The 22,930-nt window shown below is 45.3% G+C and overlaps 2 protein-coding genes across 2 annotated transcripts; both read left to right on the top strand.

The window, feature by feature from the left end:
• Nucleotides 1–2,604: 2,604 nt before the first annotated feature.
• On the top strand, nucleotides 2,605–3,671 carry LOC130167831 (olfactory receptor 52K1-like). Its single transcript, XM_056374328.1, has one exon. It carries the CDS (start codon nucleotides 2,754–2,756, stop codon nucleotides 3,669–3,671), a length of 918 nt encoding a protein of 305 aa, XP_056230303.1. The 5' UTR covers nucleotides 2,605–2,753.
• A 17,686-nt stretch (nucleotides 3,672–21,357) lies between these two features.
• On the top strand, nucleotides 21,358–22,424 carry LOC130167832 (olfactory receptor 52K1-like). The gene has a single exon (XM_056374329.1). The coding sequence runs from the start codon at nucleotides 21,507–21,509 to the stop codon at nucleotides 22,422–22,424; it is 918 nt and encodes a 305-aa protein (XP_056230304.1). The 5' UTR covers nucleotides 21,358–21,506.
• Nucleotides 22,425–22,930: the final 506 nt, after the last annotated feature.

Raw genomic sequence — 22,930 nt, forward strand, 5'->3', positions numbered from 1 at the left:
TCTCGCACTACATAAAAAATACTAATGCAATCAAATCAATTTTGTTGTTAATCTTTGACATATCCAAGACTCTAATCACCACCAAAGCCTCATCCCCCTACTATTTATTATATGGAAAAGAATTAATTTTTTGTGGCATTGAAAGGGTTAAAATCCTGAAAATGATTGAATGTTTGGTAGTTTTGAGCAAGTTGTTTATGTGATTAATGAAAAAAAAAGCAGAAAAAAATATTGATGTATGATGATTTAAAAGCAGTTTTTTTGTGCGTGTACATTTTTGCAACGAAGGTGTCCAAGGGTGGAAAGCAAAAGTTCTTGCAAAAATGTATGCCACAAGCTGTAATACAGCCAAAATGATCATCAAATCAAAAAAAAAGTTGAGAAAAATGTACAAAAATGCCTGAGGGGGGCATAAGGGTTAAGGGGTATAATGTACCAATTTGAGGGATACAAATCTAAACACACAAATTATCAGATGTTTTACTCCTCATATCTGTTAGCTTGAGCTTTACAAAGTGGATTATTGTGTTGTTCTTGTTGCTCTCTGGGATTTTCAGTCCATCACACCAATAAGGTGACGAGGCGTTGCACTGCCAATGACAGCATCAGACGGAGTATACTAAAGTGTTGAGTCAGTGGTTCGGAAGGGACAGGTGGATGAAGGCATGGATGGAGGAGAATCATCAGCTATTATCATTAACCTGCAGACAACAACTAGAACCAGCTGATTTCTCTTCTACAGAGCTGAACTGTTGTTGAATTCTTCATGAATTCTGGTTTTCACAGTCAGACAGGGGGAAGATTATTTCACCTTAGACTGTTTTCAGACTTTTTCTTAAGGGATGTGATTGTGATGTATTTTGATTCCTACTTGTATGTTGCAGAGGTCTGACATTCTGTTATTCTAGATCCTGACATCTCTGAAATAAGGGAACCTGAACTGGGAACAATCTGAGTCATTTCTTTTCACAGGCTGAACCTTTTGATAATTTCATTGTTTTCAATTTCAGTCTCATTGATTAGAAACACACAGCCAGAGGAAATATGAGCCTCCTCTGCTCTTTGTCAGGTTTGTTTTATGTAATAACTCTTGATGCTGATGTGTTGTTTTTCCTTTGACAGATATTTGATCTTGAGCAATCTAAAGGTTTCCATGCAGATGTACTAACTGGTTAATGCACATCTGCATGTATGTCCATCGCATTGATTCCGATAAGTAGAAACAGAGGCGATCCTTCCACCATGACAGATGCACGTTTTTCACAGCAGGATCAGTAGGAGAATCACAATATGGAGAAACACAATGGCTATATCAAGGAAACAAATCTTACCTGGAATCAGTAAAATAATGGGATTTTATGCTGTTTGATTTCCTAAACCTAATGAATCATGTCTCATTTTCTTTTTAGGTTCAGCTTTTCAACATCTGCATGTGACTAAAGTCATAAACTAAAAGACAACGACTCAGTTTACATCAGTTTACATCTTTCATGCAGCTTTCTCTGTGTGGGAAGTCAGAAACATACATTTGGTTCAGTCCAGTGAATGTTAACAACCTGAAAATAATCTGAGCCTGATTAAATATGTAATTCACACTAAAATTGACAAATATGTTTGAAATTTTGGGGAAATTAATCATGACATTAATGTTATTAGCAACAACTGTTGCAATCTGCATCTTGTGACATTCAGTCCCATAATCCTAGAAATGACATTCATATCAAATCCACACACTGTGATTTGTTCCAATGTTCAGTGCCACTACCACATGCTGTGTTTCCTGTATGTGTATATGTAACAAGGAGGAAAGTAACACTAGGGTTAGGGTGTTAGAGGTTAGTGTGGACATGGACATGTAATGAATCTGATTTTCATGTGGGAGATCAAACCCTGACCCTGTTACCACTCTTCTTTATAATAACCCTAACCATGATCTTTCCTGAAACTTAGCAAACTGTTTCAGTTGCTGAATAGGATCTATACCTTAATTATGGTTAATTTGCCATAACCACAATCCTTCCCTTAACTACACTGTAGGTGTAGAGACCAAGTATTTAAAAAATGTTGGCATTGAACAAAAAGAAAAAAACATTTGCGGGTTTGAAGTCATTTAATACCTATTGTATGTTGTGTATTTTTCTTTCCACCCAGTGAAGGCAACAGCACTGGCTAAAAATTAGAAGCTGCTAATATTTTGTACATTTAATTTTGTTGATAGAAAAAAAAAAAAAAAAAAAAAGTTGTCGAGATAGAAGATTTGAAAGAAACTTGCTAATGTTGGAGGTTATCTGACCTCGAACTGGATCCAAACTTCAATCAGGACCCAGGATGAGCTGTCAGGGTGTCACTGAGTCCTGTGAGGAGAGATAGAGAGCTGCGTGTGTATCTGTGTCTCCAGCTGTGTGTGTGACACATCAACTAAAAGTTACATTTTACATTTGATTGATGCTAAATGTCACAGCACAGGTGTCCTCACAGAGCAGTTCACTACCATAAATATTATGTGTGTATTTATATCTGGATTACAGACTGTGTGCTTGAAGAAGTGAGATTTCAGATTGTGTTGTAACAATGAAAGATGAACGTAGTGTGGGTCACCATTTCTTTATTGGTTGTGTGCAAATGGAAAGCAGGTTACAAAGACATATTCTGCAGCTGTGGATAACTGAACTGACTTCACAGATGAATGTGTCTCTGTTCTCAGGCTGATTGAACTGAAACCCTGGACGAGGAGGTTGTAGGAGAAGAGGAGGATGGACAACGTCTCCTCACACAAACATTTCATCCTCGATGGCTTCAGTGAACTGGGAGCTCTGAGGCCCGTCCTCTTCATCCCATTCTCCATCATGTTCATTGTGTCGCTGTCAGCCAACTCCCTGCTGCTGTACATCATCATCTCACAGAGAAGCCTCCACTCCCCGATGTACATCCTCATCGCTTGCATGGCGTGGGTGGACCTGAGCCTCCCTCTGTTCTTCGTCCCCCACATGCTGCTGAGCTTCCTGTTTGACTGGAGGGGAATCTCTCTGATTGGCTGCCTGGTTCAGATGTATTTTGTTCACTTCTTGGGAGCTTTTCAGTCAACTCTGCTGCTGTGGATGGCACTGGACCGCTACTTCGCCATCTGCACACCACTCTACTACCGTGAATGTATGGCACTACCTAGATTTCTCAAATTTGTGATCCCTCTTGTGATCAGAAATGTGTTTGTGGTCTTGGTGGTAGTGACTTTAGCAGGGAGGCTCCCATTTTGCTTAAGAAATGTAATAGACCACTGTTTCTGTGAGCACATGGCCTTGGTGGAGCTGGCCTGTGGTAGAACCACCATCAACAGTCTGGTGGGGTTGACCTCAGTGTTCCTCATCCCTGTGGTGGATTTCTTCCTCATCACCACCTCCTACATAGTCATATTCAGCTCTGTACTGAGTTCTGGTAAGTCAGGTGTCAAAGCTCTTCACACATGTGTCACCCACATCGTGGTCATGGCCGTCACCCTGACCATCGTACTCACTGCTTTCCTGTCCTACCGGATCAGAAATGGTCTCCCTGCAGCTGTTCGGGTTTTCTTCAGCATCATGTACCTGTTCTTCCCGAGCTGCTTCAACCCGATCATCTACGGCATCAGGACCACAGAGATACGACAACACATCCTGAAGACACTGACATGTTAATGCTTTGTCCACTGAATTATTCTTAAGCAAACATTAGAATTTGTATGTTTTCCAACACGTCAATGTCTCCTGTATGGAAGCTCATTTCTAACAGAAAATAAAATGTAAGTGAAAAGTTAAGAATGACAAAAATAAAAATACTCATGCCATCGTCAATATTATATATATTCTAACACAACATTTTGAGATGGGTCAAAGTTTAGCTGTTTACATTAACATTATATTATGACATTATTATATTACATTGTTGTTATAAACTGTTAATCAAATTGTTGATTTGCTAAGTCAAAATTGTAAAACACTAATTTGTTGGGCATTGGTACTCAACTGAATAAACAGGGCACCATTTTGTTGGGATATCAGTTGTTTATCAATTATTGGCTATTATAAATGAATAACTTTATAATGAATCAAAGTTATCCTCGGGGGCACCATCCTGAAACAAGGAAAGGATAGCCAATGTGGATTCAGTCTTGTCAGGCCGGAATCGAAGCAGGACTCAGATGCAGAGATATAGGAAAACAAAAGGCTTTTATTGAATTCACCGGAGGCCTCAGACCGAGTGACAAACCAAATGGCTATGAACAAAAAACTAGACTCTGAATCTTAGGAACAAAAAACACTCCAGGAGGAGGAAAAAGGTACTAATCAAATAAACGGACTGATAAACACAAAACGCTCCGTACTGGAGGAAAAACCTGACTATATAAAAATAAACCAAAAAAATAATCTACTCACGCTACGAAGCGGAGGATCTAGAATAAATAAACAACTGGGCTACATGAAATGAAAATCACTCTTAACGAGGAAAAACAAAGATCTATGAAAATATGCTAAGGCAAGAACTACAAAAAAAAGAAAAATCACTCTTAACGAGGAAAAACAAAGGGCTATGAACTTTAGCTATGACAAAATTTACAAACAAAAAATTACTCTTCTCGAGGTACATAAGGCTTACTTTGGCGACTACTATTGCTGTGGACATGGACAAAAGGCTCGGGAGGGACACATGGAGGGAAATAGGGGACAGGTGGAAACACTTAGGGCAATCAGACTGAGACACATGAGGAAGGGCAAGTGACCTGAAACGAGAGGAGAATTACTTTTCAAAATAAGACAGGAAATGACAGGACAAAACAAACCCAGGACAAGACAACCTCACCGGTGTGACAGAACCCCCCCTCCTAGGACCGGCTACCAGACGGTCCAGGCTGTCCAGGATGGTCACGGTCGAAGTCAGCAATGAGAGTACGATCCACAATGAACTGTGATGTGATCCACTGTCTCTCCTCCGGGCCGTACCCCTCCCAATTCACCAGGTACTGACTGCCCCGGCCCCTGTTGCGAACAGCCAGCAGCCGTTTTACCTTGTAGACCGGACCCCCGTCTATCACCTCAGGAGGAGGAGGGGGCAGGAGGGGCGGAACCAAGGGACTCTCCTTGGCCGGCTTGACCTGACTGACATGGAAGGTGGGGTGAACACGGAGGGAGCGAGGCAGGCGGAGACGGACAGCTGCAGGACCGATGACCTTGGTAATGGGGAAGGGCCCCACAAATCACGGTGCCAGTTTCTTGGAGGGGACCCGGAGGTGAAGATTCCTGGCAGACAGCCACACCCTTTGACCCGGCTGGTAGGCAGGTGCAGGTCGCCTCTTGCGGTCTGCCGCTTTCTTGGTCCGGTCCCCTTGGCGGTTAAGCACCTGCCGTGCAGCAGCCCAGATGCGTCGGCAGCGGCGGATCATGGCGTGGGCGGACGGGACCGCGACTTCAGGCTCCTGGGCAGTGAACACAGAAGGTTCATAACCATAGACACACTTGAAGGGCGAAAAACCTGTGGCAGGCATGGGGAGGGAGTTGCGGGCGTACTCGACGCAGACCAGGTGTTTGCTCCATGTCGAGGGGTTCTGGGACACTAGACAACGGAGGCCGGTTTCCAGCTGCTGATTAAGGCATTCGGTCTGGCCGTTAGCCTCCGGATGGTAGCCCGAGGTCAGACTGGGCTTAGCTCCGATGAGCAGGCAAAACTTCTTCCAGAACCGTGACACGAACTGGGGCCCCCGGTCCGAGATGATGTCCTTGGGAAACCCGTGAATCTTAAAAACATGGTCAATCATAATCTCAGCCGTTTCCTTGGCTGATGGCAGTTTAGAGAGGGCAATAAATCTGACCATTTTAGAGAATCTATCCACCACAGTGAGGACTGTGGTGTTACCTTGAGAGACTGGAAGCCCCGTGACGAAGTCCATAGATATGTCAGCCCATGGTCTGGAGGGGATGGGCAGTGGTTGCAGAAGCCCCATACGTGAGCCGGAGGACATCTTGTTCCTCGCACAGACCGAACATGCCTCGACGTACTCCCGGACCTCCGATTCCATGGATGGCCACCAGAACCTCCAAGAGATGGCGAACACCGTCCGCCGAACCCCCGGATGACAGGAAAGCAGCGAGGAGTGGGCCCAATGAATCACCTGTGGGCGCAGATCGACAGGGACAAACAATCGATTCTCAGGGCACCCACTAGGTGGCGGAGCCTCACCATTAGCTTGCTTAACCTCATTTTCTATCTGCCAAATCACTGCTCCAACCACACAGGTCAGTGGGAGGATAGGCTCTGGTTCTTTGGCTACAGGCTCAGGGTCGTATAGATGTGACAGGGCGTTGGGCTTGACGTTTCGGGACCCCGGCCTGTAAGAAAGAGAAAAAGAGAAGGGGTTAAAAAACAGCGCCCACCTGGCCTGGCGAGAATTGAGTCTCTTGGCTTTGCGTATATATTCCAGGTTCTTGTGATCAGTCCAGACGATGAACGGGTGCTCAGCTCCCTCCAACCAGTGTCTCCACTCCTCCAGAGCCACCTTAACCGCCAACAGCTCCCGGTTGCCGACATCGTAGTTACGCTCCGCTCCGCTCTGGACAGTCGCAATCTTCCCATCCTGCTCTGACCGCTGTGAGAGGATGGCCCCGATACCCTCGTTGGATGCATCCACCTCTACCACGAATTGCCGCCGTGTGTCCGGCGTGGTGAGGATCGGCGCCGTGGTGAAGCGGGACTTCAGTTTCTGGAAGGCAGCCTATGCCTCTGGTGACCAGGAGAAATGCACCTTCGAGGAGGTGAGTGCATGCAGAGGAGCCGCTATTGCGCTGAAGCCTCTGATGAACTGCCTGTAAAAGTTAGCAAAACCAAGGAATTGCTGAACCTTTTTGCGGCTATCAGGTGTGGGCCATTTGACCACAGCGCTAACTTTAGCCGGATCCATCTGCACCCTTCCAGGGGCTACGATGAAGCCCAGGAAGGAGATGGTATCGGCGTGAAACTTGCTCTTTTCAGCCTTGACATAAAGTCTATGGTTTAATAGTCTCTGTAATACTGCTGCTACATGTTTTCTATGAGTGTCCAGGTCAGGTGAGCAGATGAGAATGTCGTCAAGGTAAACATACACAAAGTGGTCAAGGAAGTCCCTTAGCACATCATTAATCACGGCCTGGAAGACAGCAGGAGCATTAGTGAGCCCTAACGGCATAACTAGGTATTCATAATGACCGCTAGGGGTGTTGAACCCCGTTTTCCATTCGTCCCCCTCCCTGATCCTGACCAGATGGTATGCGTTTCGGAGGTCTAATTTAGTAAATATCTTGGCCTGTTGTAGTTGATCAAACACAGATGACATGAGGGGCAAAGGGTAGTGGTGTCATGCTTTGTCCTCCATACATACCTGCCTTCAGTAGTTCTTCACTCTCTACTCCCTTGCTCACCCCAGCTGCCAACCACACCCACCTCGTCAGTCACTCCATTCACCTGTTCACTCAGCTGCAGCTCATCAGCAATCAAGCCTGGTTAAAAGCTCCACTCTCCTCCACACTCACTGCCAGATTGTTCTTTGTCCCCATGCAAGACTCTCCAGCGATTACCATTCAACTGAGCTCCCAGTTCCGACCCTGCCTGCTCCCGACCTACCCGCCTTGTCTCTGCCCTGGTAAATACTTCAGCCCTTCTGTTTTTGACCACGAAGCTGCCTTGCCCCTTCCTGGTCTTCGTCTGCCTGTTCTCAGGGCTGCTCTGAGTCCTTCGCCTCCACTGTTGCAGCGTGTGAACTTTCCTGCTGGTTCTTCGGTCCTCTGCCTGGTACGGCTGCCTCATCAACAGCTTCATTCCGGGCCCTCGGATTTTCCCCAAGCCCCTCAAAGACTGCCATTCCCCTTAGAACTGAACTGTGCTTATTTACCTGCTTCTGCTGACAATAAAAGTGATTACCAATACATCGGTTCTTGTCGGTGCTGCTTTTGGGTCGAAACCACACCCGTTACAAGTGGTTCTTGATAGTAATGTCATTGAGGAGGCTGTAGTCGATACATGGTCTTAAGGACCCGTCCTTCTTATCTACAAAGAAGAAACCGGCTCCAGCAGGTGACGAAGAGGGGCGAATGAGTCCCGCCTTCAGTGATGACTCTATGTAGTCTTTCATGGCTTGCCGTCCGGGCCCTGACACAGAGTACAGCCGCCCCTTGGGAATGGTGGACCCGGGGATGAGGTCGATGGCGCAGTCGTATGGTCGATGAGGTGGAAGTGACATGGCCTTGGATTTATTAAAAACCTCATTGAGGTGGTAGTAACAGGTGGGCACCGAAGTCGGGGTACTGGGAGTCTGTAACAGGGTGAGCAGAAACAGAATTTATGACAGTGGTAGCCTTCCCCTGAGTCTTGTCCCGCAGACACTCTCTCTCACAGAGCTCCCCCCACCCCAAGATCTTGCCCGTAGGCCAGTCTATGTGAGGGTTGTGGCGAGTGAGCCATGGATGTCCCAGTACCAGGGTGCGTGCAGGTGAGTTAAACAGATAAAAGTTCATTAGTTCACTGTGGTTATCTATGGTAATGGCTATGGGTTCTGTGACTTGTGTGATAGTGAACAGTGCGTTCCCATTTAAGGCCCTTGCCATGATGGGTTGAGAGATAGCATCAGTCTTCAACCCCAGCTTCTTAGATAACCCCCAGTCCATTAAGCTCTCATCAGCCCCCGAGTCAATTAAAGCGTTCATTTCCATGACTGTGGTGTTGTGTGTTACCTTAATGGTGGTCAAACTGCATGAAAAAGATCCTGAGGTAGAGAACCGGCTCACCCTCCGAGCTGCCTTCACTGGGCAGGCGACCACAAGATTTCCAGGTTCCCCGCAGTAGAAGCAACGCCCCTCCTTGAGACGACGTTGTCATTCCGCCTGAGTGATCTGGGTCCTGCCCAACTGCATGGGTTCAGCCTCTCCTGCCGTGGGTAAGAGAGGAGGACGTTCCGGAGTCGGGCCTCGGGCTTCCTGCCCGCCCACAGCCAGCGGTTGCCGGTACCTCTCCGACGATGGTCGGCCTCCCCGATGCTGATGGAGTTCTTGGATCCGGTTATCTGTCCGGATGGCTAGGGCGATGAGGGAATCCAGGTCCGCAGGCAGGTCTAAGGGCACCAGTAGCTCCCGTATGGGAGCAGACAGTCCTTTCAGGAAAACATCATAGAGGGCTGTGGAGTTCCATCCGCTCTCCTTCGCCAGGGTGCGGAAGCGGATGGCGTAGTCACATGCTGAGTTATTACCCTGCATCAACCCGCTCAATCCTCTAGCTTTTTCTCTGTCCGTTGACACCGGATCAAAAGTCCTCTGAAGAGCGCCTTGAAACTCTGGAAGCGAGTGGCAAAGTGGAGAGTCACGCCCCCACTCCGCTGTGGCCCATACTCTCACTCTTCCGGTCAGCTGAGACACCATGAATGCAATCTTGGACCGGTCTGTGGTAAATGCATGGGGGGGGGGATGTTCAAAATGAATGGAACAGTCTATGAGAAATGCCTTACAAAGTCCTGGTTCCCCGGAGAAGCGCTCTGGGGGTGCCAGCCTGATCCCTGGTCCGGCAATGGGTACAGCCTGAACAGGAGCAACTGCCATGACTGGAGGCTCCGGCGCAATGGGTGGGTCGTGGGTCTGCTGCAGGTGTCAGAGCAGATCCTGCACTTGGGATGAAAGTTGACCCAACTGCATGACCATCGCCACCTGAAACTCCTCCTGGCGGGAGAGTCGGGTGTCCTGTGCACGGAGCGCGGCCGTTATCTGGCCAGTCTCTGCTGAGTCCATACTGGCCAGAGTGTCAGGCCAAGACGCGAAGCAGGACTCAGATGCAGAGATATAGGAAACAAAAGGCTTTTATTGAATTCACCGGAGACCTCAGACCGAGTGACAAACCAAATGGCTATGAACAAAAAACTAGACACTAGACTCTGAATCTTAGGAACAAAAAACACTCCAGGAGGAGGAAAAAGGTACTAATCAAAAGAAACAGACCGATAAACACAAAACGCTCCGTACTGAGGAAAAACCTGACTATATAAAAATAAACCAAAAAATAATCTACTCACGCTACTAAGCGGAGGATCTAGAATAAATAAACAACTGGGCTACATGAAATGAAAATCACTCTTAACGAGGAAAAACAAAGATCTATGAAAATATGCTAAGGCAAGAACTACAAACAAAAAAAATCACTCTTAACGAGGAAAAACAAAGGGCTATGAACTTTAGCTATGGCAAAATTTACAACCAAAAAATCACTCTTCTCGAGGTACATAAGGCTTACTTTGGCGACTACTATTGCTGTGGACATGGACAAAAGGCTCAGGTGCGGGACAAGAACAAAGACACTCTGGCACAAGACAAGGGGAATACAGACTATTTAAACACATGGAGGGAAATAGGGGACAGGTGGAAACACATAGGGCAATCAGACTGAGACACGTGAGGAAGGGCAAGTGACCTGAAACGAGAGGAGAATTACTTTTCAAAATAAGACAGGAAATGACAGGACAAAACAAACCCAGGACAAGACAACCTCACCACGGTGTGACAAGTCTCAAATTATAACTATAACCAAATTGCCATATCAACAGTTAGTGCAAAGAGGGAGCCTCCTTAGTGCCAGGATGGGGAGGTCTTATATAATCTGGGTGGCAGACAGTGGCCAGCTGCCTCCAGCTCCACCCAACAAGGAATCTGCATGAACACAAAACAAAACAACAGCAACACAACACGCACCCAAGCCCTGGTAGAGGCCCTGGGGACACTGGAAAGATGGAAAAACAGCTTTGGTGTGGATGGCAATGGCTCACTACTTCGCCATCTGCATGCCACTCTACTACCATGAACGTATGGTGCTACCTAGATTTCTCAAGTTTGTGATCCCATGATCACATTGGTAATGACACTGGCAGGAAGGTGGTCATTGTGCAGTGGGAACATGATAAATCACTGTTTTTGTGAAAACGTGGCCTTGGTGGAGCTGGCCTATTGAATTACCACCTGTGGAAGCACCACCATCAACAACCTGTTAAGAAATTTCCTGTGTTGTCATTGATACAGTGTCATTTCACCTATGCATGTTCTGCCCAGTACAGTTTGGTTTGACACCCAAATTTATGAACAAATTGCATGTGATGCAAAATAATATTATTTAGCACTAATCAAATGCAGCCTATCCAACTCATGTTGGTAGTGATGAATTCAGAAGAGTAGGACTGCTGTCAGCTCAGAGTGGAGCGACACAAGTTGTATCATATGTTCAATATTATCAATGGGAATGCTCCTCAACACCTGTGTTCTCAGATCACAATGGTCTTGAGTGAATAATTCAGCCAGAACTTTCTTTTTTTTTACACTGGTACGATGTTGCGGAACAACAGTCCACTACACATCCAGCTTTTAGATATAAGAGGGTCTTTTGTAGGGGTTAGAACATTTTTCTAGAACAGGTTAAAAGATTCATAATGACATTTGTTGTGCATTGGTACTCAGTTTCATACATGAGTCACCAGTAGGTATTGGTAGGATATCAATTATTGGCTATAATAAATTAAGAAAATATTCATTTTAAAAAATATTAATATTAAATAACTTTAAAATGAACTAAAATTATTCTCAGGGGCACCATCCTGAAACAGCAAAAGGATAGCCAGTGTTGATTCAGCCTCAAATATTTACCATTAACTTGGGACTCTAATTAGTAATTAACTTAATCACTATAACCAAAATTACCATAACAGTAGGTCAAAGTTGAAGGATTTGTAAGTCCTGAGTAGAGGTTGGCAGTATTCACACTTTAGATTAGATTAGATTAACTTTATTTATCCCACAACTGGGAAATTCATTTACCACAGCAGAAAAATAAACATCTATAGAATAAAACATTTATGGAAATATACAACAATAATATACCAAATATACACTAATATATACAATATACACAATACACACGATATGTACATGAAAAAGTGCAAGTTTGCACATGGTCAGGAAGAGCAGGAGTTGTGGAGTCTGACAGCTGCTGGAATGAAGGACCTGCGGAACCTCTCCTTCTTACAGCGAGGATGTAAAAGTCTGCTGCTGAAGAAGCTACTCAGAGATCCTACAGTGTCATGCAGAGGGTGAGAGGTATTGTTCATGATGGATGTCAGCTTAGCTAACATCCTCTTGTCACCTACTTTCTCAATGGAGTCTAGGGGGCAGCCCAGGACAGAGCTCGCTTTCCGGATCAGTTTGTTGAGCCTCTGCCTATCCCTGTCAGTGCTGCCCCCTCTCCAGCAGACCACAGCGAAGGAGATGGCTGAGGCCACCACAGAGTCGTAGAAGGTCCTGAGGAGAGCCCCACACACACCAAAGGACCTCAGTCTCCTCAGCAGGTGAAGGCGACTCTGACCCTTCTTATAGAGAGCGTGGGTGTTGGTGGACCAGTCCAGTTTGTTGTTCAGGTGAACCCCTAGGAACTTGTAGTTCTCCAACACCTCGATGTCCAGTCCCTGGATGTTCACTGGTGTGAAGTGGGATGTCTTCCGCCTGGGGTTCACAATCATCTCCTTTGTTTTGCTGGCATTAAGCTGAAGCTGGTTGATCTTGCACCAGCCGACAAAGTCCCTGATGACTGTCCTGTATTCCTGTTCATTTCCCTCCGAAACACACCCAACAATTGCTGTGTCGTCAGAGAACTTCTGGACGTGACAGTGTGTGGTGTTGTGTGTGAAGTCCAAGGTATACAGGGTGAAGAGAAAAGGGGAGAGCACCGTACCCTGGGGGGCACCTGTACTGCAGAGCACCACAGCAGACACACAGTGACGAAGCCTCACGTACTGTGGTCTGTTGGTGAGGTAGTCTATCATCCATGCAGCCAGGTAATGGTCCACTCCCACACTTTCCAACTTCACTCTGAGCAGTGGCGGCAGGATCGTGTTGAAAGCACTAGAAAAGTCAAAAAAACATGACCCTCACAGTGCTCCCACTGTCCTCCAAGTGTAGCAGTGATCTATGCAGTAGGTAGATCACTGCATCGTCCACCCCAACACTAGGCCGGTAAGCAAACTGCAGGGGTCCAGCTGTGTGCTCACCAGTGGTCTCACGTGACTCAGGATGATCCTCTCCAAAGTCTTCATCAGGTGAGAGACAACAGGCCTGAAATGGTTAGGCTCCTTGGGGTGCTGGGTTTTAGGTACCGGGACCACACAGGAGGTCTTCCACAGGGCCGGTACTTTCTCCAGGCTCAGGCTCAGATTAAACAAGTGCATGAGCACACCACAGAGCTGATCTGCACAGTCTTTCAGTAATCTGGGGCTGATGCCATCCGGGCCTGGGGCCTTCTTTGTCTTGATCTTCTTAAGTTGACACTTCACCTGATCAACTGTTATGGAGAAGAGGGTGGAAGATGACTGAGGTGAGGATATGGGGGTGGTGGGGGGTGAGAGGGGGCAGTTGTATTGGTGGGGAGGGCTGTAGGTGAATGGGAGTTGAAAGTAGCAGGTTGAGGAGAGGAGGGGGAGCTGGCCCAGGGAGGTGTGAAGAGGGTGCAGGGCAGGTAAGGGGGGAGGGGGCAGAATCAAATCTGTTGAAGAACAGATTCAGTTCATTGGCCCAGTTCTTGTCGCCGCAGCTCAGGTCTCTCCTCACTCCTTTTCCGTGGCCAGAGATGTTCTGCAGTCCCTCCAGACATCTCTGGTGTTATTTTGCACTAGCCGGTCTTCCAGTTTCTGTCTGTAACAGTCCTTCCCTTTCCTGATTTTCTGTTTGAGTTCCTTCTGGACTCTGCGCAGCTCCTCCTTGTCCCCCGATCTAAAGACCCTCTTCTTCTCGTTCAGCAGGGCCTTAATCTCGGAGGTAACCCAGGGTTTATTGTTGGCGAAACAGCGTACTGACTTGGAGGGCACAGTGTTCTCCACACAGAAGTTTATATAGTCTGTGATGCAGTGGGTCATGGTGTCGATGTCGCCATCGTGGGGGGTGCAGAGTGCTTCCCAGTCTGTTTTTTCAAAGCAATCTCTGAGTCTGGCACTGGTCTCCTCGGACCACACCTTCACAGACCTTGTCTCAGGTGGTTGTTTATTCACCAGAGGGGTGTAGTCTGTGATCAGATGGACAAGGTTGTGATCTGAGCGTCCCAGCGGGGGGAGGGGGGATGAGGTGTATGCATTCCTGATATTAGCATACAACAAGTCCAAAGTTTTATTGTCCCTGGTGTGACAATCCACATACTGGGTGAAGGTAGGAAGAGCAGAGGACAGGGACGTGTGGTTGAAGTCCTGAGACATGAGGAGGAGGGAATGGGGGTGCTGGTTTAGGAGTTGAGAGACAACACTATGGATCTGGTCTGTGGCTGCAGCGGCAACGGCCGAGGGGGGGATGTACACAGTCACCGCAGTGACATGTGAAAACTCTCTCGGGAGATAGTACGGCCGCATGCTAACCGCTAGCAGCTCCAAGTCTCTAGTGCAGAGTTGTTCCTTGACACCGATGTGTCCAGGGTGGCACCATCTCTCATTAACGAACACAGCAACCCCTCCTCCCTTCTTCTAACCGCACTCCGTGGTTTTCCTGTCCGCCCGTACCAGTTGAAATCCGTCCAGTGTGACATGTGAGTCGGGAGAAAGTTCACTGAGCCACATCTCCGTGAAGCACATGATGCTACACTCGTGAAAGTCTCTCTGAAGCCGGGTTAGCGCAGTAAGCTCTTCCATCTTGTTTGGGAGTGATCTTACGTTCCCCATGATGACAGACGGTAAACATGGTTTATACCGTTTTTTCCGCTGTCTGCGCTTCACTCCAGCTCTACAGCCTCTCCTCCTTCTCCGGATCTCCGCAGGGATCTCTGGCCGCCCAGCATAGTGAAGGGGTGTGTGGGATATAGCTAACAGCTGGTCCCGAGTGTAAACAATGGGTCCGTGGTAGAGTGAGTCTCCCGACGTTGCATCAAAAAGTTCAAAAAATAGCAAGAGGCAAAACACGACTGTAAAAGTATAAAACATCCATAGTTTCACTTGCTTAAAGTGTCGGTGTAGTACGAGAAGAAATCGCACTAAGTAGTAAAAGAAAAAAAAAATCACACTAAAGAGTAAAAAAGAGTAAAAGAGTACAGAGCTGCTGTGGCAGGCTGCCACTCATGCGGCGCCATGGCAACCTTGTGATATATTAAATACACCAGCAGATACACTCAAAGACATTTATTTCCAATTTAGCAAATTAAAAACACACACTTGTATATACCAAGTATATATACCTGTATACCAAGTATATACAGGTGTGTGTCTGTTTGTGTGTGTGTGTGTGAGGGGACAAAAACAAAGCCAGCAAGTTTCAAAATCATTGCTGCGACCAGATAGCCTAACATGAAAGGCAAAAGAAACTACTCAAGATGGCAGCTGAGACCTCATGGCATGTGGGAGGGGGAAGATATTCGATGTTTCTTTATTACGCCAGTTAAAAGAAGGTTAGCTGCATGCAAGTCCTAGAACTGGGATGTGCTACAGTTATGTTGTTACAACCCGGCTCACGGGAAAAGGGAAGCAACATAAAACCCAGTTGGTATTAGGTATGAGGTTGTTTATTGTAACATAAATTGTAAAAATAATGGTTTACATGGACAAAAACACAAACCAAGGAACGGGGCCGGCGGGTGCTGTCCAAATCAAAAACAGAATATAACAAAAGGAGGACTCTCTAGGAGCTAATCGGTAAAATCATTTACCTAATTCAAAGTAAAAGGAAAAACAAAACTGGCTACCAAAGCCGACTAAAAACCAAAAACACGCCAGGAACAGCACCCCTTCACCTAGTGCATGTAACAACAAATAGCTACAAGTGGAGGAATCAGCAAAATCAGTGTAATAGTAAATCCTCAACCTGACCCCACTTCCAGGCTTCAAAGATTACCAAGAGTCTTTCAACAAAGAGGCGAGCTGCCACTAACAGTCAGCTGCCTGGACTGACAGGCGGGCCGGACTTTTATATCCGGTTGTTCCTGATTGGGCGGCAGGGATTGGCCGGCTGCAAAAAAACCGCACCAATCAGGCCAGAGAGGGTGGAGCATCTGGGTGGACGGAGCAGGCAGCTCGGCAGGCAGCCTGGCAGACAGGGAAATTAAACACAACAAAAATGGCCAGAGTGGCGGCCGTAACATATGTATAAACATACAGGTGCCGCCGAATTAACAGTGTGACTAACCACAACCTAAGCAGACATTACAACCATCAAGCTAAGTAGATAGATTAATCAAACATGTACATGTTCATTGACAAATGTTATCAGTTTTGTTGCTTCGCCATTCTGTGCTATGCTGTGCTAGGTAAGGTTAGACTCAGTCAACTTTACCCAGTTCCAGGAACAAAAGAAATCCTTTCCAGTGTTGCATGTAAAGTCCAATGAGTTTGTGTTACCTCCTGGTGGATTGAAGTCACTTGCCGATTCACCATCTGTCTCTTCACTCTTTTTCCTATTAACCCCTCCTGTTGCTAACCAGATATCCATTTTGATTCTCCAGTTTTTGCCATGTACAACCTTGTAATCGTTTAGTGTGCAATCAGACTGAGGTAGCATAACACTTTTAATATTTTTGTACAAAAACATTATTTATACATACAATTTTTTAAATATAATTACACATTTCACACATAGAGCAGCGCCCCCAGGGGGAGGCGCAAGATTATTTTGGGGGTTTTTAAGATAAATAAATACAGGTTTGTCTATTCCTTTTAGACTGCCCGCAGTCACATCTCTGCACCTATGCAACCACTGTTTCGTTTGCTTCATTGTTTGCTCCCCAGATCTGCCATCTCACTATTGTGCCAGCAGTCACACATGTGATAAATACTTCACTGTCTTCAGGAACATTTCCAACCATATTCAAACAGACTCAGGTAACTCCTCTGCTCACAAAGCCCTCACTGGACTCTGATCAAGTGGAGAACTATCAACCAGTCTCACTACTTCAATACTTATTTAGATGTATAGACAGAGCAGTTTTTAAGAAGGTCTCAGATTTCCTCTCATGGAATGACCCCCTTGATCCAAATCAGTCAGACTTTAAGAGCGACCACTCCACTGAAACAGCCCAGTTGTCTGTGACAGAAACTCTAAGAGCAGCTGGAGCTGCAGGTCTGTCCTCGGTTCTCATCTTGCTGGACCTCTCAGCAGCCTTTGATACAGTGAACCATCCTGCTGTCTGTGCTCTCTGACAGACAGCAGGATGGCAAAACCCTTTCTTGGCTTGAATCTTATCATACTGGTCGCTCCTTCAGTGTGTCATGTCAAATACATATGTCCTTATCCCATTCCCTCCCCACTGGAGTGCCCTAAGGATCAGTACTGGGACCCTCCTCATATTATACACCACCTCCTCGGGTCCAATTATCCACTCACCTGGCTTCTCATATCACCAAACTATACCTGTCATTCCCACCAGATGACCCCACTGTCTCTGAGCAGATCTCTGCCTGTCTCTATGACATATCACATGGATGAAGGAACGTCACCTTCAACTAAACCTCTCTAAGACTCAACTCAGTCATCCCGCCAAATCAGTCTGTCCATCACGACATCAATATCAAAATCACCTCCTCATCTCTCACCCCAACCAAGGTCCAGCGAAACCTGGTGTCATATTTGATGAACAACTCTCCTTCTCTGAGGATGTTGCATCGTCTCCCGGTCGAGTCTCTTTGCTCTATACAACATCAGAAAAATCAGGTCATACCTGACTCAGTACTCCACCCAGCTCTTAGTCCTGACCATGGTCATCTCTCACCTGGACTATTGTATACTCCTCTGACAGGCCTCCCCTCACACAGATGGTCCAGAAGTTGACAGCCCGTGTCGTCTTCAATCAGCCTAAAAGGTCACATGTCACTCTGCTACTCATTGACTTCCACGAACTGAAGGGCTGCCCGAATCAAATTTAGTCACAAATGCTGCCTTCAGAGAGATGTCTGGGTTTGGACCATCTACTTGAACTCAATCATCCAGCTTTGTGCTCCTTCTCAGCCATTGTGTTCCTCTGATGAATGTGGTCTGGCATCACCATCCTCAGTCCAGACTTTTCTGGTCTGTGGTTCCCTGATGGTGGAACAAGCTACCAAAGTATATCAGTGCAGGAGCGTCCCTCTCTATCTTCAAGATTCTGTTGAAGACTCCTCTCTTCAGAGAGCACTTCCTCTCCTAACATCCTAACATGTCCAACTAGCTCTTACTATGAACTGTCAGTGCACTTATTTATTCTGATCTCCTTTCACTTATTGAATAGATGTGATATTTAGTCCTTACACCATGGTCTCCTACTGCTCTGAAGCTTTATTGATGTCCCTCACTGGTTAAAAGCATCTGACGAATGAGTAACAATATGCCTCCGGCTCTGACTGCGTGGGGGAATATAAACTGAAACTGAATAGCGATTGAGAATTGCTGTTACAGTATAAAAGGGGAAAACTACAAAATAAGACGAAAGACAATAGGCTACAGGCCTACAGTGGGGCTGCTGTGGCTCAGGAGGTAGAGTGGGTCGTCCACTAATTGGAAGAGTCTCTGGTTCAATTCCTGGCTTCTTCAGTCCATGTGTTGAAGTGTCCTTGGGCCAGATCCTGAACCCCAAATTGCCCCCTATGTAACATTGGTGTGTGAGAGCATGCAGCAGCTTGAAGCACTGTATGTGTAGAGGATAGCACCATGTGAATGGGTAAATGTGGCTTGTGGTGTAAAGCACTTTGATTGGTCAATACAACTAGAAAAGTTCTATATAGGTGCAGTCCATTCACAAGAGGCATGTTACAAGGACTGTGAATGAACAGGCGTATTTAAGCCTGCATGGACACTGAAAGGGGGTTTCACTGTGCTTAAAGCCATTGTGCAGGCCCTGCTACCTTAATAATATGAAAATGAACTGTAATAGCCTTCTGCTATTATTCAGCTTGTAAAGAAGTCCTGTTGCCTCCTTCACAATGACTTGTGCTATCACATCTTGAGTAAAATGTAAAACTGTAATTAAAGCCAAATTGATTTAGTTGATTAAAAATGGAAAGGAGTCTTTCAGAAAAATCTGGCAAGACCCACACAGGAAGGAGATTTGCCTCAGAAATTTGGTTTCCTGCAGCCAACAGCCTGAGGGCTCTGTGCTAACGGATCAGAGTAGCATCAGCCTACAACTCCAGGTCCTACAGCCACAGTGTTATTAATTTAAGGGGTATAATGCACCAAATTGAGGGATACAAATTGAAACACACAAATTATCAGACGTTTTACTCCTCATAACTGTTAGCTTGAGCTTTACAAAGTGGATTATTGTGTTGTTCTTGCTGCTCTCTGGGATTTTCAGTCCATCACACCAATAAGGTGACGAGGCGTTGCACTGCCAATGACAGCATCAGACGGAGTATACTAAAGTGTTGAGTCAGTGGTTCAGAAGGGACAGGTGGATGAAGGTATGGATGGAGGAGAATCATCAGCTATTATCATTAACCTGCAGACAACAACTAGAACCAGCTGATTTCTCTTCTACAGAGCTGAACTGTTGTTGAATTCTTCATGAATTCTGGTTTTCACAGTCAGACAGGAGGAAGATTATTTCACCTTAGACTGTTTTCAGACTTTTCCTTAAGGGATGTGATTGTGATGTATTTTGATTCCTACTTGTATGTTGCAGAGGTCTGACATTCTGTTATTCTAGATCCTGACATCTCTGAGATAAGGGAACCTGAACTGGGAACAATCTGAGTCATTTCTTTTCACAGGCTGAACTTTTTGATTAATTTCATTGTTTTCAATTTCAGTCTCTTTGATTAGAAACACACAGCCAGAGGAAATATGAGCCTCCTCTGCTCTTTGTCAGGTTTGTTTTATGTTATAACTCTTGATGCTGTTGTTTTTCCTTTGACATATATTTGATCTTGAGCAATCTAAAGGTTTCCATGCAGATGTACTAACTGGTTAATGCACATCTGCATGTATGTCCATCGCATTGATTCCGATAAGTAGAAACAGAGGCCATCCTTCCACCATGACAGATGCACGTTTTTCACAGCAGGATCAGTAGGAGAATCACAATATGGAGAAACACAATGGCTATATCAAGGAAACAAATCTTACCTGGAATCAGTAAAATAATGGGATTTTATGCCGTTTGATTTCCTAAACCTAATGAATCATGTCTCATAATCTTTTTAGGTTCAGCTTTTCAACATCTGCATGTGACTAAAGTCATAAACTAAAAGACAACGACTCAGTTTACATCAGTTTACATCTTTCATGCAGCTTTCTCTGTGTGGGAAGTCGGAAACATACATTTGGTTCAGTCCAGTGAATGTTAACAACCTGAAAATAATCTGAGCCTGATTAAATATGTAATTCACACTAAAATTGACAAATAAGTTTGAAATTTTGGGGAAATTAATCATGACATTAATGTTATTAGCAACAACTGTTGCAATCTGCATCTTGTGACATTCAGTCCCATAATCCTAGAAATGACATTCATATCAAATCCACACACTGTGATTTGTTCCAATGTTCAGTGCCACTACCACATGCTGTGTTTCCTGTATGTAACAAGGAGGAAAGTAACACTAGGGTTAGGGTGTTAGAGGTTAGTGTGGACATGGACATGTAATGAATCTGATTTTAATGTGGGAGATCAAACCCTGACCCTGTTACCACTCTTCTTTATAATAACCCTAACCATGATCTTTCCTGAAACTTAGCAAACTGTTCCAGTTGCTGAATAGGATCTATACCTTAATTATGGTTAATTTGCCATAACCACAATCCTACCCTTAACTACACTGTAGGTGTAGAGACCAAGAATTAAAAAAATGTTGGCAATGAACAAAAAGAAAAAAACATTGTCATTGAACGTTACATTTGCGGGTTTGAAGTCATTTAATACCTATTGTATGTTTTGTATTTTTCTTTCCACCCAGTGAAGGCAACAGCACTGGCTAAAAATTAGAAGCTGCTAATATTTTGTACATTTAATTTTGTTGATAGGAAAAAAAAAAAAAAAAGGTATCGAGATAGAAGATTTGAAAGAAACTTGCTAATGTTGGAGGTTATCTGACCTCGAACTGGATCCAAACTTCAATCAGGACCCAGGATGAGCTGTCAGGGTGTCACTGAGTCCTGTGAGGAGAGATAGAGAGCTGCGTGTGTATCTGTGTCTCCAGCTGTGTGTGTGACACATCAACTAAAAGTTACATTTTACATTTGATTGATGCTAAATGTCACAGCACAGGTGTCCTCACAGAGCAGTTCACTACCATAAATATTATGTGTGTATTTATATCTGGATTACAGACTGTGTGCTTGAAGAAGTGAGATTTCAGATTGTGTTGTAACAATGAAAGATGAACGTAGTGTGGGTCTCCATTTCTTTATTGGTTGTGTGCAAATGGAAAGCAGGTTACAAAGACATATTCTGCAGCTGTGGATAACTGAACTGACTTCACAGATGAATGTGTCTCTGTTCTCAGGCTGATTGAACTGAAACCCTGGACGAGGAGGTTGTATGAGAAGAGGAGGATGGACAACGTCTCCTCACACAAACATTTCATCCTTGATGGCTTCAGTGAACTGGGAGCTCTGAGGCCCGTCCTCTTCATCCCGTTCTCCATCATGTTCATTGTGTCGCTGTCGGCCAACTCCCTGCTGCTGTACATCATCATCTCACAGAGAAGCCTCCACTCCCCGATGTACATCCTCATCGCTTGCATGGCGTGCGTGGACCTGAGCCTCCCTCTGTTCTTCTTCCCCAACATGCTGCTGAGCTTCCTGTTTGACTGGAGGGGAATCTCTCTGATTGGTTGCCTGGTTCAGATGTATTTTGTTCACTTCTTGGGAGCTTTTCAGTCAACTCTGCTGCTGTGGATGGCACTGGACCGCTACTTCGCCATCTGCACGCCACTCTACTACCGTGAATGTATGGCACTACCTAGATTTCTCAAATTTGTGATCCCTCTTGTGATCAGAAATGTGTTTGTGGTCTTGGTGGTAGTGACTTTAGCAGGGAGGCTCCCATTTTGCTTAAGAAATGTAATAGACCACTGTTTCTGTGAGCACATGGCCTTGGTGGAGCTGGCCTGTGGTAGAACCACCATCAACAGTCTGGTGGGGTTGACCTCAGTGTTCCTCATCCCTGTGGTGGATTTCTTCCTCATCACCACCTCCTACATAGTCATATTCAGCTCTGTACTGAGTTCTGGTAAGTCAGGTGTCAAAGCTCTTCACACATGTGTCACCCACATCGTGGTCATGGCCGTCACCCTGACCATCGTACTCACTGCTTTCCTGTCCTACCGGATCAGAAATGGTCTCCCTGCAGCTGTTCGGGTTTTCTTCAGCATCATGTACCTGTTCTTCCCGAGCTGCTTCAACCCAATCATCTACGGCATCAGGACCACAGAGATACGACAACACATCCTGAAGACACTGACATGTTAATGCTTTGTCCACTGAATTATTCTTAAGCAAACATTAGAATTTGTATGTTTTCCAACACGTCAATGTCTCCTGTATGGAAGCTCATTTCTAACAGAAAATAAAAAGTAAGTGAAAAGTTAAGAATGACAAAAATAAAAATACTCATGCCATCGTCAATATTCTAACACAACATTTTGAGATGGGTCAAAGTTTAGCTGTTTACATTAACATTATATTATGACATTATTATATTACATTGTTGTTATAAAAATTGTAAAACATTAATTCATACATTTGTTGGGCATTGGTACTCAACTGAATAAACGGGGCACCATTTTGTTGGGATATCAGTTGTTTATCAATTATTGGCTATCATAAATTAATAACTTTATAATGAATCAAAGTTATCCTCGGGGGCACCATCCTGAAACAAGAAAAGGATAGCCAATGTGGATTCAGTCTCAAATTATAACTATAACCAAATTGCCATATCAACAGTTAGTGCAAAGACGGATCCTCCTTAGTGC

The sequence above is a fragment of the Seriola aureovittata genome, chromosome 4 (genome assembly GCF_021018895.1).
Source record: "Seriola aureovittata isolate HTS-2021-v1 ecotype China chromosome 4, ASM2101889v1, whole genome shotgun sequence".
NCBI classification, from domain to species: domain Eukaryota; kingdom Metazoa; phylum Chordata; class Actinopteri; order Carangiformes; family Carangidae; genus Seriola; species Seriola aureovittata.